The 17,584-nt window shown below is 43.0% G+C and overlaps 1 protein-coding gene across 1 annotated transcript in view; it reads left to right on the top strand.

The window, feature by feature from the left end:
* The window catches only part of BACE2 (beta-secretase 2), a 52,124-nt gene extending 44,663 nt beyond the window's left edge, over window positions 1-7,461 (top strand). Inside the window, exon 10 of the mRNA XM_027887386.1 lies at window positions 4,133-7,461. Within this exon, the coding sequence (XP_027743187.1) occupies window positions 4,133-4,386 (254 nt within the window). The 3' untranslated portion in view covers window positions 4,387-7,461. The remainder of the gene's footprint in view (window positions 1-4,132) is intronic.
* Window positions 7,462-17,584: the final 10,123 nt, after the last annotated feature.

The following is a 17,584-nucleotide window of genomic DNA, read 5'->3' as shown; positions in this document are numbered from 1 at the left end:
GGGGGGGGGGGGGGGGGGGGGGGGGGGGAGAAAAATGCTAGCTGGCCAAGTTGTAGCTGTAGGGCGTTTTTAGAGCGGCTTTTTTTATTTTATCTTATTTTATTTGTAATGTCTCCATTGTGAATGGGTTCAGAATTGTCAGTTTTGAGCTCGATACGGAAGAAAATCAGGATATTGGTATGGGTTCCTCAATGCAGGTACCGTGCAGGGCTGAAAGACACGTTTTGAATGCAGCTGGCAGAAAGGAGAGTGTGACTAGACAAATGCTGCAGGCCAGGCTCTCCCTGCCTTTCACTCTTCCTTGTGCTTCCTTGTTGCAGTTTTAGCAAGTGTAGAGCTGCCTCCTGTCCCCTGTCACGGCGCAGCCATTTAGTGCGGAGCATTTTGACAGGACTTATTGACCGAGGTGTGATGGTCAGCAGGGGACAGGAGCCAGCTGGTGGGCACGAGAACTGCTTTGACAGCACTCCTTTGTTAAGAAAAACAATCAGGGGACCATAATAATAACAACAACCACCTTAGCGTTAACACCGCTGCCTGGAAGATGGTTTGGCCACTTCCTGTGGTTCTGCCAGGCTCGCCTAGAGAGGAAGAACTGCTGGATAGAAATGAAATGCAGTTGGAATTTAGGTGAGCTTGGGCACACGATTGTGCCCAGCTGGCGCTCGAAGACGTTTCCTCCTCGCCTCTCTGTCCACGTTCCATGCGTATGTCCAACCAGGCATCAGTGGGACTGAGCTTCCTGAGGAATCAGATGACTGCCTGAGGCAAGGCACGCTGATTTGTCACATTCCACTCACGTGGGGCCGATGACATTTCGCTGGATGTGCCAGTTATTCTGAATTCGCTCCCTCACAGCTTGTGGTTTCCATATTTAACGCCGCTTCCATCAGAAAACCACAGCTGTGAGTGGTGAGTGTCGGTGCAGTGTGAGGGATTAAGCTGCCTAACTGGCTTCCTGTGGAGGCCAGCCTTGTCCTCCATAGCAACTATATTAATGTAATTTATTTGGAGCTTTCTAAGGCTGTCCGTGGGCATAAATGAAACTGAATTGCTGGGGGCATAAATCTTCAGAAACAGAGAAATATAAAAGGCCGTTTGGTGTGGCTTTTGCAGTGACCTTATGCCTTCTTAGAGTCAACATTAAATTAAATCCGTGTTTTTGTAAGGTGTTAAACCTCCAGGTACCTGCTGGATGCAAAAATCCTGGGAACAGGATTAAAAAACCTTAATTCCATTGAACTCCCAAGTTAGTATTGAGGCTTGGCTACAAATGAGAACTGGTTTATCCCACACTAGTCCTTGGACCATTTTCATCCTCCAGGATATTCCAAGAATGAGGAAACTTAGATAGATGGCTGCAGCTATTCCATTGTAGCAGGAAAAGAAACTTTTTCCTCAGTATGTGAAACCCTTTAAGACTTAGGCAAATAGTTTTAAGTTGCCTTTTGATAACTTGCTTACAACATGACTAGGAATGGTTTTGGGATCAGGTGCCTTCTTGAGACAGTGTGTTCAGATCAATGAGTTTTAGTGACTTCCAGGGGCCCTTTCCAAGCTGCACTTCATAATTTTATGATAAATTTGATCTAATTCCAGGTTTACTTCCTTTGCAAACCACCCAGGTTGGTTAGTGAGTGTGAGTGTATTAAGTTCTACATAAATGTTAGAAAAGGGTATGTTTCCAGAGGTGCCTTTCCTGTCCTGTAATCATCAATAATGAAGAAAATCTCTTTTATTCAAGGTCATAAAAGTCCTGTAGGTAGCTACCACCCCATGTTCTAAGAAAATACACCAAAATATCTTAACTCAGTTAATGTGTAATGTGCTAAGTGCCTGTGACTCGTAGTTTATGTTCAGGGCTTGTTTGAACAATTTAGGCAAATTACCCCTCAATTTCTCTGGGGGTGGAAGAGTGTGAGGGAAAACTTTTTTATTTTCAGAGGGAAGAAAGCAGAACCTGTGCTGCTATCAGACATTCTCAAAATGTAATTTAAAATGTCAGCCACTATGGCAACAGTTTTGTATTGTCTTTTCTAATAGGAGTAATTATTGCACTCAAGGCAAATAATGAGTAATTAGAGACTGTTTATTTTCAAAGCTCTCTCCAAGGTGGAAAATTGTACTGCTCTTTTTTTTTCCTTCACTTCTCCAAAATACTAGTAAGCAGTAATACTTAGGCCTTGCATTTCACACTAGTATTAAATGTGGTTTAGTTTGCTGCAGAACTTCATAGAGACAAGTGAAAAAGGGGGTGAGAGGGTGAGATGTCCAGAAGAAACAATTGCAGGACAGACAAAGCACAGTCCTGGGACTCTGAACAAAAAAGGATTTCTGCCACTGACTTTCTAGGCAGTCATTTACCATCTGATAAATATAAAGAGTCTGTGTTTGATGTTCACCAGTGTCAGGATGCTGTGGGTGCAGCCTCAGTCCACTCTGTGCAAAGGAGTCTTCCCACACTTAGAGCTGGAGAAGGGTTGGTTCAGTTGAGTGATCCTACAGAAAATTCCTTTTTTGAGCAATTTTTTCACTCTGATGGATTGGTTTTCCATCTGATCTGCGAGTTGCAGCACCAGCCCACAATTATTAAGTCTAGCAAGACCTAAATCTTAAAGTAATACAAGGTGTTGTGAGGCCAGGGACTGAATACCAGCTGAAATCTATGCAGGTAAAGCAACCAACCTGTTCTGCATTTGTTTGTCAGCAAAGAACCTTAAAGTTCACCTTTCCTGTCTTTGCAAAACCCTTCCTTCCAAGGGGTGCTTTATGCTAATCTCTTTAAACATGGTTTCAGCAGTCATGACTGAGATGTGTAAATAAGAGATACTGTTTTCAGTAGGTGGGATCACTTAAAATTGAGCGAGAGTGTATCTGTATATAAAATGAAAAAAAGAAATCAAGCAGGACAAGTAAAACAGAGGCCTTTATTAAAAAGTGCTCAAATGTGTCTTGAAGTACCTGACTGGAGGAGTGGATTACAGCTGTTTGGAAGGCTTGTTAAAATGCACGGACAGTGCTGACTGCAGACTCCTTGTTGCCCCAAGCAAGCTGAAAGGTCTCCATCCTTCCCCAGCCACACACCTGAAGGTACAAAATGCTCCCAATATTTTGTTGCCCCAGGCAACTCACTTGCTCTGCCATTACAGGGCCCTCAGCCCCGTCCACAACTCGGGGGAACTTGGCTGTGCCTGCCACGGTTACTGTGACAACCATGGGCAGCCTGACCTTTTTCAGCACATCCTGGTTTAACAAGTAGGGGGCTGTGATGGCAGTGAAATGAAGTCACACAGTCTGTGATGTTGCTGAGATGGATGGCCGTTCAAATACGGAGCTGCTAGGGCACCCCTTCGTGCTTCTTTGCCTCAGTTTTGTCGTCATCTTTTGAGCTGCTTGGTTAGTTCCCCCTCCCTGCCCAACAGCGCTGCTCCTTCACATCCCAGCTCCTCATTCCTGGCACTGACCTCCCTCTACACCGTCCCCCTTTTTGGGCAGCTGTCACCTGGCTCTCCTGCCTCACCTCCCCTTCCTTCTGAGTGTTCATCTCCTCCCACGAGAGTGTCTGTGCTGGTTTCCACCCTGCACCTCGTGTTTGGGGTACAGTGCTGTAAGGGATGTGTGAAGCCTGTGAACCTGCATGCTGCTCCCTGAGACCCTGGGAAACAGCAAACACAGAAGACACAGGAATCGTCTGAGGTACTTTGCCGTTTGCTGGAAATGGCAGAAACAAACAAAAACTGGCCTACACCAGTGTAGATGTTGTAGGATATTTAAATAGACATTTCTGACAGGTTAGGCCAGAGAGAAAAAACTGATCCAGGGGTTTGGGCTCTGACTGTGGCTGTGAGAGAGCTGTCTGTTAAATGTCTGTTCTTTCATACACAGCCTGTGTAGATGTGGGAGTGTCACAGTCTCCTTATGCTTCAGATTCCCTTTTCATAAACGTGGGATTGTAGCATTTCTGTTGCAATGAAAAATACAATAAAGCATGAGTAGGCTGAGATGTGGGATGATGGAGGGAAAGGGATGTACAGGTATTTAGGCTAAAGCTCTTTGTTATTTGCTTTTAAATGGTGACTGTAGGCCTAATGCCATCTACAGACTTAATGTTTTTCCTTTTGCACTTCCTCAGAAGTTGATGGCTCTCCAGTCTCTGAGATTGAAGGCCCTTTCACAACAGCAGATGTTGCGAGCAACTGTGTTTCCAGCGTTTCTTTCCACGAGCCGGTGTTGTGGATTGCCTCCTATGCTCTCATGAGCCTGTGTGGAGTGATCCTCCTTGTACTGATCGTCCTGCTGCTCATCCCACCCCGGTGCCAGCACCGCTACACGGACAATGACGTGGTCAACGACGAGTCCTCCTTAGTGCGTCACCGGTGGAAGTGACAAACTCCATCCTGAAACCTGGGACTCCAACAGAACAAAGAACAGAGAACTTCGCCAAGGGGAAGAAGCCAATGCCTCGGTCCTTTCTACGTCCACTGCGAATTTGCTGTTGAAACCACACCAAATATCCTGCATCGTAACTTTTATAGCTTTATTTTCTAACACTGATTCTGAACCAAAGCACTGTTAACCACCTCTGAAGTGCTACGGTACTGGATTTGCTACTGCAGTGCAATGAGCCTTTATGCTCTCAACAGTACCTTCTTTTAGAAAAAAAAAAAATCTAAAGAAAAAGATTAAGAAAAAAAAAGATAAAAAACCACACCATCATGTTCTTCCACTGTCTGAACAAAATTGTCCATCTCTCTTTCACAAAAAAGGACCTGTCAGTATTTTCTAACTAATCAAGCCCTGACTGTAGAAAAAGAGAAAAAAAACCAGTTTAATAATCTTTCTTATTAATTGCATTAAATGAATCCTGCTTTCTGTTTACACCAATTTATTTTGAAACTGTGCTGATGGTGCGGGGGAGGGAGAAAAGTCAGGAGTAAGCAGCAGGGAAAAGCAAGTGAGGTCAAGAGGAAATGTTGGTTTGTGGTTTCTTTTCCTCAAGATCACTGCTGCCACTTGAGAGGGTCACCCTCCCTGAGTGTTACAAAACAGCTCGAGGTGGTGAAAACTGGGTAAACAAACTTGTTCAGCCTTAGTGTCAAACAAGACTACCTCTCTTAATTCACAAGGATGCTACCACTGGTGAGCGTGGGGCTTAGAACTGGTCTTGAAGCACAAGATGCTCCATCCAACCAAATGGAACTGCTTGGCTTTGAATTTTTTTTTGGATTTTATAAAAAAATTAATACTTCGTGACTTTCCACTTTGGTGCACAAACAAAACAAAACAAAACAAAAAAAGCCTTTCAGTTTTCCCCCTCAGGTGGGATTTGTTTGGGTTTTTTTGAGTTGAGGCTGACTGATACTTAGAAAAGGCTGATCTGCATATGTATGGGCAGGCAATAAAGCAAAGGTCTGTGTTCTGTGACGTCTTTCTCTATTTCTAGTGAGCGTGTAACTAAAAGGAAACAACAAAATAAGAAAGACAACCTTTTTTTTTTTTTTGCTGAGCTCAGCAGCTATGAGTTCAAAAGAGAAGTATCTGTCTTTATGGACAGGCTGTGAAGTCAAAGTCTTAATGCTGGCTTGTTTTCCAACTCGAGCAGCAGTTGGAGGTGTTTTGTTTTAGCTTCACCGTTGTGTCAATCAAATGAAAAGTGCGTATGGACTGACTGGCTGAAAACAAACATATGGTAAGACTGAAAACAATAGTGGGAGAGAGCAGGGAAGAGTATATTTGGCCAGATTTCCATTCTGCAAGTGCAGATCTTAATGCTGGGGTCAGAACTTGGGCTTTTCTTTGCAGATGGGACAGTTTTTCTTGTCTCTAGTCAGTGAGCACTGCGGGACCTCCGTGGCTTCTCTGTAACAGTGGAAAATGACTGGATTTGAAAGATAAACAATGCAAGGTTAAGGGTTTCACTGACAACTATTAGTTATCTTGGGAAGTATTTTTATATATGGGAATAAAAGGAAAAAGTTATTCCTTTACATTCTGATAGAAGAGCAGTTTGCATATCCATGTGTGAAACAAGGAGAGGAAAAGAAAAAAAAAGGAAGCTTAACTCTGAATTTCCCAATCCCTTGCCTAGGCAGTTTTCTGCCTATAATCCCTTCATATAGCTCTCTGATTCACACTGCCTCTGCATCTGACTCTGCATGGAATAAGGAAAGATTTCTGGAGCTTTTTTTTTTTCAGGAAGGGTGCATTTACAGAGGTGCACGTCATGTGTGTGAAAATAAAACACTGCGGGGGTATTTTTAACTAACTTGTGTGTTTCACGTCATAACTGGCAGTGCCTGTGGTTTTCTTTCCCTTTTAATACTTGCACTTTCAGATTGCTTGGCTCAACTCAAGGGTGAAGTAATTGATGTGGCGATCCAATGTCTGAAAATTGCTTCTCTTGGAATTTGGAGTCAGAAACAAATGGGAATTTTTGAGTTTGTCTCCTTCTTCCTCTGCCTCTTGGTTTTTAAGAGGAGAAAAACTGTGACTACAAGAAATATAAGAAAATATAGAGCTTAGCTGTTTTGCCAGTGTTCTAGTTTCCATATCTCTTAACATCTCATAACTATAATTTTGGATTCCATACCGTCCTCCTGGGTTTGGCTTTACGCATAACAAATAATTTCCAAGTTTTATTCCTTCTTCTTCTACAGTGTGGCAATAGAAGCAACGCTTCTGTCTCTTGTTTCAAACAGAAACACAGTCTGAATTCTGGCTTGATGCAGTGTTAAACAATAAACCCTCTTCCAACGGAGAAAGTAGTAACACTTGTATGCTCTTAAAAGGTTTCATCTCTGCCTCCCTCAGCCCAGCCCCTCCTATGTCCTTACCACAAAGAGTTTTAGGAAGGAATTTATTGGGAAAGGTTCTGAGTACGTTTCTAGTGCCAGCAGAGATTTCGTCTGAGCTGGTTAACAAAAGTCCTTTTAGTGCACTGGATTTCATAAAAAAGCCTTTCAGTTTTACCCTCTCACTTTGAGTGTCACTGGTCAAGCTATTTTAATACAAACACTTGAATTATGGGAGCAATAATCAAGCAGCACAAAGGAAATACTAATATACTCCTGAGCTTCCATGGCTCTCCTTGCCACTAACATTTGGCTTGTAGTAAAAATGCTGTTAGTGGCATCTGCTAGCAGCACAAACTTCATCTTAGCTTGTAAATTGATACTTACACTGGCAGATATTCAGGTGAGTATTGCTTTGTTGCTCTGGCAACAAGAAGAGCAATAGAAAACCCCTGAGGTTCATTTTTAGCCTACAGCACATTAAGAGAAATAATGCTCTTGAGCATTTTTGTGTGGAAGATGAAATACAGTGGCAGACTACAGTATTACCAAGTGTGTGTCACTAGTGATCTCTTTCCCTGATATCTTTAAAGAAAAAAAAAATACGCTGGGAGGTATTTTATGCTCCTGTTACTAACTTCAGATGTAAGATTAAACCACCCCTTAAAAACAAAACAAAAAAAAAAAAGGGGGGGGAGTGAGGGCACAAAAAAAAGCTGGAGTGTTGAGTAAAAATGGTGCTGGAAAATATCCTGTATTTATTAGGAAAGGCAGGATGCCCCAAGCCACAGCACTCCACATCATTCCTTGTACAGGGATCAATACTACTTGCTGAACCAGCCTTTTTCTGATGTGGATGTAATGTCACATACCATGAGAGTGTCAGAAGGCTGCGTTTCATTGGGTGCAGCCTTTCAGGTAATTGATACTATCAGTGCAATCAAGAGAGGTTTGAGGGGCTGTGATTTGAGTTTGACTGGTTAAACCTGAGTTCGGGCAGGGGAATATGCTGGTTCTATCCCACTGCCTTCACAAGTTTTAGAAATGTTATCATGGGCTTTTCAGGCTTGACTTAAATGTTTAAGAAAATAGGTGAAACGTTGTAATAAGCCTTTTGTTCAGGTTCTGTAAAAAAAGGGGTAGAGGGGATTGTTTTGTTTTTTAAGCTGAAAGGGCTGTGTATTTAGGATTCGTATATTGGATCAGCTTAATCACAATACATCAAGGCAGTGCAGCATTCCAGTTCCCAGCTCTGATGCTGTGCAGGTGATCACAGAACTGTGGGGTTTGGGATCTCTGGTTAAACACGTCAGGTGCCCAACAACAGTTAAATTTAACAGCTAAAATCAACCTATGAGCATCCTACCCAGTTCCTTTCCGTGTATAGGCTGGTTTCACTCAAGGATGAGCCATTTCCCTGCTAACCTTGTCCTTTTAAATATTAAAAGGCTTAGGAGAGTTGCTTAACACAGCAGATTTTCAGAGAGGGAGAGAGAGAGAGGTCCTTAGAGTTTCTGAAAATACAGAATGATTGTGCTGCTGAAAACTTTAATTCCTGTAGGGCTTTCCATCAGCTGGGCTGGTTGGTTGTGATATCCTGATCTCAAACGTACATTTAAGTAGCAATATGAGCTGTGTAATGAAGGGTGCTGGTAACAGTGACCTACGGAGCTGCAAGTAAAAAGGAAATTATGGAAAGAAAAGAAGTAAGCTACCTTTAACTTCATTAAAAATTGCAAGAGCATAACAGATTGATCCTTTTAAGAAAGGGCTGTACAATTTACCAAGACATTAGTTCCTGTCAAACTTGACTCCATGATTGATAAATTGTTCTTTTCTGGCTGCTGTAGTTCTTGCTGCTGTTCAGAGAAGCGAAGACAGACTGGTAACGGGATAGGGCCAATCTTCTGAGCCAGTTAGGTTTTCTGGTTTCTGAGGCCTAATTAGATGTTAATCCAGGCTTGTGAGCAGTCCAGCATCCTGGTCGTAGCTCCTCAGGAACGTTAGCAGAAACAGAGGTGTTGGTTTCAGCTGAACACCCACATGAGACGCATCTGTCCCACAAAAGCCACTGCTATGACCTGCACTTGTGGTGAGCTGAAGGTGGCTGGAGGTGTGAAATGTGGAGAGGTTAAATATCTGAGTCTTCTGCCAGGCCTCCAGATCAAGGCTGAGTCTCCTTGGAGGAGCCAAATGGGAGAGCGACAGCAGTTGCTGACAAGCTGCTGTGGGAGTAACGTCAGTCACCCCCCGGGGGTTCACTTGCCTGAATATTTTGAAAACCAGCATTCTAAAGTGCCTGTTGGTGCTACTGGGAATTATCCACTCACAGATGAATAAGAGGCACTATCGTCTTTAAGTAGAATCATTGCCCAGTCGCTGAATATTCCCCTTTCTGTACAACAAAGCGTACGGTGCTGTGTCTCACCCCCCGGCAATATCTGTTCATAAGCAGCAAGACATGTTATCATAAAACATGTTGACATCAATGACTGTACAGTAGTAATAAAAGAATGTTTTGTGTTTGCTTTGGGTGGATATTTGTGGTCGGGTAGTCTTTGAAATACTGGGAATTTGACATTAGACCGCAAAGGCACACGCAGAGTTTCTTTTAAGTTGGCCAACAGGTAAAACACAGAAGGTAATTTTCAGTATTTAAAGGGAAGTAGCCCTTAATAACTGTTCTCTCCTGGTTTTGTTTTTCTTTTTAATTGATGATAATCACCTAAAATAAATGTATGTTAGGGTAGTTGTTGTCCTGCTAATTCTCTGCTTGTAAATCTGATTTTTCTGATTGTTTTCTGGCCCACTCGACCCCTCTCTCCCTGCAAAAACATTCCTAAAAGCCGAAGACGTCCATGTCCAAAATTCGGCCTTCTAACAAAATATGTAGATTTTTTTTTTTTTAACCATTCACAGACCTGTTTTAAAGTACTTTTTAAGTCTTTAGAAATTAAATCCAGGTTGCCAATACTTGTAGGAGTATTAGGAGAAGAACCAGAGCCAAAGCTTCATCTTTTCCAATGGTCTCCACATTTTTCTGTGTGCCAAGAACTCCTCTGTGCATTTGACTACACTTCCTAGACCTCTTTTGCTTCCCACTTGGAAATACTCTCGGTATTCCTCACTGGTCCTGTTTGGAAATTCTTTTTCTCTGTCCTCAGGAAATACGGGGGTGGAGAAAAAGGACCGCAGGGAGCTGTGGGAGTTGGTGCCATTCCTTAAGCAGGTGACAGCTTCTTCCTTGAAGGTCATGGTGTTTTTTTGCCCAGCACCAACTGCCCTGGATCATTATGGTCTGTTGGCTCATTCTGATGGCAGAGACACTTCTGCTCCTTCCAGCTGAGCAACTCAACCTGCTCTGATTTTACAGCAACGCGTACTTGGGCAAAACGCTTCACTCAAAACATTATTTGTAATAATCCTCTCATCACGACCCCCCCTCCCCCTTTAACTAGGGAAATTTTCACAGAGCCAAGCCAAACGTGCAAAGGGGATGTTTATTCCTGTGTTTTCAGGGAGGGATTATGTAGGTGAGTGTTTAAATGGCTGCATTTGCAACAGAGCCGTCCTCTTGAAAATTCTGGGTGGGGGGAGGGGAAATGGGACTTGAGAATGCTGAAGTGGTCCTAAAAAAGTACAACTGATGATTTCTTGGCAGCACGAAGGCATGGATTGCTGCAATATGTCCTGGAAAAAATTGCTTTGATAGCCAGTACTCTGTGAGTGCATAAATTGTACAAAACTGAGTGTTCAAATAAGACTTAATCTGAAACAGGCAGTTGGCATTTTTTATTGAAAGTTTTATATGGAGATGCAGAGGTCTATTAAAACTTTAATACTACATCAGTTGTTTTTTCATAGTTATTTAGGAAGTGTGGAAAGGCTTTCACCATTAAGGAAATTACTTCATCTTGTAGAGGCATTTCTTCACCTGTTTTTTCGTTTGTTTGAGGTTTTTTTAAATCAGATAATATTTTTTAACATTGACTGAAAGGAAATCAAGGGATCAAAACGTCCAAAAAAAAGAGGTACAGTCTTTCTAATTCAGAGATCAGGTGATGTTAGGATGTCTATCCCACTTACTGTCAAGCGTCATTATTCAATTTTCAAAAAAAATTGATACTTTGTACTTTCAGGTCTTGCCATTTTCAGACAAACACTATGTAAAAGATCAAATTTTATGCTGCTTAAAATAAATGATTAATTCTTTCAACCTATTCTGCGTGTCTTTTTAAACCCTGTCAGGATGATCTTCAAGGCTGATAAATTTTATCTGTCCAAATTCTTCCTGTGACTTTCAGTTCTACCTTCGGGCTTTAACTCTGGAGGGAGAGCAGGACTGCTTTAGATCCCGTCTGAGCCTTGCAGGGAGGAGGCAGGCAAGTTAAGTTCCAAGGTGATTTTTCCCGCTTATTCCCAAATAAGCAGGAAATAAATGTTCTTGCTTCAGCTTTTCGTCAGTTCCTTTCAGTATTGGACAGAATCGGGCAGGGAAAACATGAAGTTGAGAAGATGAAGCTTCCGATCATTTGGAAGGGATTCAGATCACATTTTGGACTGTCACTGTCTGCGACACAAGTTGATGTCCCCGTCCCCAAAGGCAGGGAGCCACCCCCTGCTCTGTGCTCCTCATCCCGCCAGGTGGAGCCCTCGGTGTGTTTTTCAAACCGAATTCTGAGCCCCCTTCACAGCATTTTCCTTTCCTTGTTCGAATTCTAATAAAAGTACTTTAATTTTCTTTTTAAAACATCCTTCCTGAGAAAGGTCCTCAGCTCAGGGTCTTCTGATCGTTTAGTCATATCCCTCTTCCTTCCACCCAAAAGCCTCTTTAAAGAGTCCCTAATCTTTAAGCCCTGAGCTTTTTAAAGGTAGCCCAGCGTATTGTGCATTTTGGGAAATTTAGGGGATTGGTCAAGTAAGACAAGTAAGAAACAGCTGTTTCGTACTTTTCCTCCATCAAATCTGGCTGGTTTTGCTTATTACTGTCCTGATATTCAGTGAAGCCTCTCTATGTGTTGGGATGGGTTGTCCAGAGAAACTGTGGATGCCTCATCCCTGGAAGTGTTCAAGGCCAGGGTGGATGCGGCTCTGAGCATCCTGGGATAGTGGAAGGTCTGGGGTTTGGAACTAGATTATCTTTCTACAGTTCTATAATTACACAGCTCTGCTTACAGGGCCACTGCACAACTTCTTCTTGTGCTTGAACTGCTCTCGAAATTGCCGTCATCTTCAGAGCGCCTTTTGTGCTTCAGGCTCATGGAATTCAGAACTGTAAAACTGTTCATTCCACCCTCTTCTTGCTCATCTTGCCCCATTAAAGCTGCCCTGTTTAGACAAAAAAGCTTTTAAGTTCCTGTGTGAAACACAAAAGAAGTTACTGCAAGAATATGGGTTTTTTGGTAATGACAGTGCAGTGTAGACAAATAATGTGAAGGTTTGCAATTCAAGTGCTGAATAAAATTTTTCAGGACAATGTGTGATTCTGATGGCAACTTAAACAGCAAACATTAACTGTTCTTCCCTTTCTGCACCAAAACAAACTCTAAAATAAATGGTTGGGGTTTTTTGTGGTTTGTTTTTTTTTTCCTTCTAGAGGCTTACATAGACTATCTGTCTATACATTGACTCATCATTTGTTTGTGTAGAAAATTCAATAGCATTTCCCAAGAAATACAGGTTATTTTAAAGACTACAAGGATCTGTGAGGCCACTACCTACACAAATATTAGCATCTTGGATTTTTATAGTTGTTAGCTTGATAAAACTGCTCTTTATGGATAAACAAGGTATTGTGATTCTTCAGATACATTCTTTTCATGCACCCACAATTGTTCTGAAGTGCTATGAGTAGGAACTCTATTTACTTTTCCTATGAGTGTTTTTTAATTGTAAGTTTAACATTAACTTCCAACGGGATGAGGTTCAACCAGGCCAAGTGCCAGGTCCTGCACTTTGGCCACAACAACCCCCTGCAGCGCTACAGGCTGGGACAGAGTGGCTGGAGAGGAGCCAGGCAGAAAGGGACCTGGGGGTGCTGATGGACAGGAGGCTGAACATGAGCCAGCAGTGTGTCCAGGTGGCCAAGAGGGCCAATGGATCCTGGCCTGGATCAGGAACAGTGTGGCAGCAGGAGCAGGGAAGTGATCCTTCCCCTGGACTCAGCTCTGGTGAGGCCACACCTTGAGTATTGTGTTCAGCTCTGGGCCCCTCAGTTCAGGAAGGACATTGAGGTGCTGGAGCGGGTCCAGAGAAGAGCAACGAGGCTGGTGAAGGGACTTGAGCACAAGTCCAGTGAGGAGAGGTTGAGGGAGCTGGGGTTGTTTAATCTGGAGAAGAGGAGGCTCAGGGGTGACCTCATCACTCTCTACAACTCCCTGAGAAGAGGTTGTAGCCAGGTGGGGGTCGGTCTCTTCTCCCAGGCAATCAGCAGCAGGACAAGAAGGCACGGGCTTAAGCTCTGCCAGGGGAGGTTTAGATTGGATATTAGAAAGAAGTTCTTTACAGAGAGAGAGAGTGATCAGGCATTGGAATGACCTGCCCAGAGAGGTGGTGGATTCACCATCCCTGGAGGTGTTTAAGATGAGGCTGGATGTGGCACTGAGTGCCATGATCTAGGAATCACAGTGGGGTTGGATCAAGGGTTGGACTTGATGATCTCGGAGGTCTCTTCCAACCCAGTTAATTCTATGATTCTAGGATTCAGCTTTCTGTATTCTTACTGTATGCGGATTGGTTTTTTTATTGTTGTGCATCTTGAACAAACTCCAGGCTGGTTTCTTATACTGATTTTTAACTGCTGTTGTATTTTTAGTCTCCTCTGACTAACTAATACCCACCTTTTTCCCACACTGTTCTGAAGTACTGACCCACTGTGACTGCTCGTGTCCCCACCCCAGGTAAGGTGTTACCTTTTTTCTCTCTTCCCTTTGTCTAGAAGACAGGAGAGAATCCAGCTCTCTCAATGTCTGTACAGACTGGGCTTCAGAAATGGATTTATTGTGGCTTTTTTGCTCTTTTAGATCCCCAGCATCATCTTCTGGTGACCTGAGCCCGTCATGGTGGCATCAGCCTGGTCCCTGTGGAGACACCTTGTGTTGGCAGAATGGATCAGGGAGAAGCTCCAGGACATACCATGGGATGTCACCAAGATACAAGTGCTTTGGGACTGTTGATAGAAGGGATCTCACCAATCCAGCTCCCTCTGGTAAATCTCCACTTGATGGAGTGGTCCTGCAGAATTGTCTGGGATTGCACAGGGGTCTGTGCTAACAGGGACCTGTGGGCTTAATCAGTGTGTTGACAGCTGCATTTCAAGGAAACAGTCAGTGGATATCCTGAAGGATTGTGCAAAGCCATGTGAAAACACCCAGCATTTAATAGAAGGATTTTCTCCTCCCTCTCATTTTGCCCTTTTCCCTACCCTTGCCTTTCTCCTCTGAAAAGTTTGGGTTGCTGTGTATTAAGAAAGACTAGATTTGGACCCTAAATATATTAAGCTATTGCTGCTAATATTGAGAAAACTCGGTAAAAATCTTCTATCTGGGTGAAAGGCAATTAATGATATTTTCCACGCATTTCTCTGGATTAACAAAGCATAAGGAAAACACACAAATATGCCCCACCTTTGTGTTGTTTAACAGGCCAGCAATACCCTAGACTCACAAGCTTTACAGGTTTTGTAGCTTATCAGCTGAAAGTAATCAATGCCTGCTTTTTTCCCTTTGCTATATAATCCCTCTGTGCATATCTTGAGGAAGGTGATTTTAATATATCCACAGAGGAAGTATCTGAAAGCTGTCCCCTTGTTTGAAGTATTTCCTCTGGGTTTCATAAAACCATTCAAGGTATACCAGAAAAACAAAACCAAACCAACAGTAATTGTATTACAATATACAACTCTATTTCTCCACATTCCCCTTCGTGCTGCCACCACCAGGATGCTGAGGTTCCACCTGAATTATGAGCACAAGCACCTGATGAAGCATGGCTGAGTTAAATAATTGCTCTTCCACATTTTCACCCCTGTTGCCCATGTGTATGTTCTTATCTGCCCCAAGTCTTAGGTAAAATCAGTTAACTTAAACAGCAGTTGCACATTTTATGTAGGTGGTCTGTTTTTTGGGGTTTGTTGGGGTTTTTTTATTGTTTTTGTTTGTTTGTTTGTTTGTTGTTGTTGTTGTTGTTTTTCTGGTAGCCCCTTAATGTCCTGTGACCTCTGCAAGCAAAGATTTAGTACGATGTTCTTTTTCTGCTTTACGGATTCAGCCTCCAGTTTAAATCATTAAATTCTTTTAACTCGTCCTAGCAGGATTTAAAATCCATTTGTGGATGAGCAGAAAACATGTAAATTAAGTAGCTACAAGGACTGGAATGACACTTTTGCTCATTTGCTAGTCAAGTGGGGTGGATGCAGAAAATACCTCTGGAGGAACACTGGCTCAAAGGACAAGCAGGAGCTTGCTCTGTTGTAGTTTTACTGTGTTAACCCATAAACTTTCTCTGCTGACTGGCTTTTGTGATGATTAGACAAGACTAACACTATGTACCATATAGTGTCTGCAAGAGCCATTTGTTTCCCTGGGTAGATTCCCTGTCCTGCTTATCACCAAAGGGTCTTACAGCCTTACAGGCATCGAGGGGGAAGATTAATATTTTGTAAGTTTTTCTTTTCCTCTAAGCTTTCCAATTACAGAGTGAATGGGTACAGAGGGTAAGATCAGAAATGATGCCTCAGAAGTCTTCTGCATTCCACATCTGTGATTAATTACTAAAGAAAGAACATTAGTGGTTGTTTTTTGCAGACACCAAACTGAGATACCTGAAGTAAAAGATTTGAGAGATTTCAAGTCCTTGGGTATTTAAAATCCCCTCAGCTGGAGACCACTGGATCCCTGGGATTTGGCAGGCAAGCAAGACACTTACTGTGTTGACTGGTTTTGTAGGAAATGCCTGGGTGTGGGTCAGTGAGGTTTAGGCAATAATGAAAATGAACTAACCTGCAACAATTTCCTTGTGGGTAAAACCAGGTAAAATAGCAGTTTTCCAATAGCCACTGATTGCTAATTTGGGGTTTTTTTTCACAGTATTGAGGTGGTGATCAAGTTATTAAGGGCTTAAAATTTTTTCTCTATGAAGTCTGTGATCCACCAATGCTCATAGAATAAATCCATTTCAAAATTAAATTATACCAAGTCCCAGTTAATGTTCCTTTCTTAAATAAAAATAGAAGACTTTTTTTTATTTGGCTGCCACAAGCCATAGCATTTTGGGTTTAAAGCCAGATTATTGTTACTTTAAGAGCTGGAAGTGCACTCTTCAACAGTTTCAGTCATTTATTAGCAGAGGCATCATTTTCTGAAGTGCCATTTTGCAGGATAAGACTTCCTGCAGAAATAATTGCATGTTTGGAAAAGTAACCCAGACTAGTGGTGTCCTTAAGTTTCTTTTGCCCTCTCATAACACCTTTCCCTTTGTGTCCTGGGCTTTTCATTCCTCAAGTTTATTTGTCCCACGCTACCTCTTTAATTATTCACACCCCGGGTTTTATGGGATGTTGCTTTTCATTTGCAAGCTCCAGTATGTTTGAAAATAACCAGCAGCAATTACTCCCTTGGGTTTTACCTGCAATTTATAGGATATTATAATATACCACTCACAGGCAAGGACAAGAAACACCTCTCCTCCAGGGTCTGGAAACATTTATAGCTTTCATGGCTGTCCTGGGAGGAATGAAAAAGCCCAAATCCAGCTGTGGTCCTACATGTGCCCTCCTGCAGGATTTTATTCATCTGTTTGCTGAACTAAACATAATTTCTGTGCATCATTAGAGGCAGAGGGAATGAAAAGAGCTTAAGGGAAACCAACTCTGAGAATTTTAAGGGCAGTTACTAAATCACAGTGTAGTTTGAGCAATTTTCTAAATGAAAATTAGAGAGGTGAGGCCACACCTCGAGTGCTGTGTCCAGTTTTGGGCCCCTCACTGCAACGAGGACATTGAGGGGCTGGAGCGTCTCCAAAGAAGGGCAACAGAGCTGGGGAAGGGTCTGGAGAGTGAGTCATATGAGGAGTGGCTGAGGGAGCCCGGGGTGTTTAGTCTGGACAAAAGGAGGCTCAGGGAGGACCTTGTCACTCTCCACAACTCCCTGACAGGAGGTTGTGGCCAGATGGGAGTCGGGCTCTGCTCCCAGTGAACAAGGGACAGGACAAGAAAAAATGGCCTCAAGCTGCACCAGAAGGTGTTCAGATTGGACATCAGGAGGAATTTTTTCATGGAAACGGTGGTCAGACATTGGAAGGGGCTGCCCAGGGAGGTAGTGGAGTCCCCATCCCTGGAGGTGTCCAAGGAAGGACTGGACATGGCACTCAGTACTCTGGATGGGTGACAAGGGGGTGTTCAGTCAAAGGGTGGACTCACTGACCTTAGAGGTCTTTTCCAGCCTTAATCATTCTGTGATTTTGTGAAATTACAGGCTTCTTTGTTAGGGTTCTGCCCAGCTTGGAGGTCTTCAGCCCAGTTTCCTGAACAGGTTTGAGTGGCTACTTCAGTCCTCACAAGCTGCCCTTGGTGTGAGCTGTAGTTTCCCTGGTTCAGTGCCAGGACTGACTGGTGCAGCTGGGGCTCAGCTCCCACACAGCCATCGACCAGAGCATGCTGGAAAACGGAAATTTTAAAAGCAAAAAACCGAGCCCATGATGTGAGGCTCCTGATGGGCAATGCCTTCATCTCATTTTATCTGCCATGGACTGGAAACTGTGAGCTGCCAGCACTGTGCTCTAGTCTCACACTCCTT

Source organism: Empidonax traillii, unplaced genomic scaffold, assembly GCF_003031625.1.
Source record: "Empidonax traillii isolate 1590-97213 ecotype Southwest subspecies unplaced genomic scaffold, ASM303162v1 scaffold208:size1045274, whole genome shotgun sequence".
Taxonomy (NCBI): domain Eukaryota; kingdom Metazoa; phylum Chordata; class Aves; order Passeriformes; family Tyrannidae; genus Empidonax; species Empidonax traillii.
The sequence above is the reverse complement of the archived record's forward strand: the minus strand, read 5'-3'. Positions and strand labels throughout refer to the sequence as shown.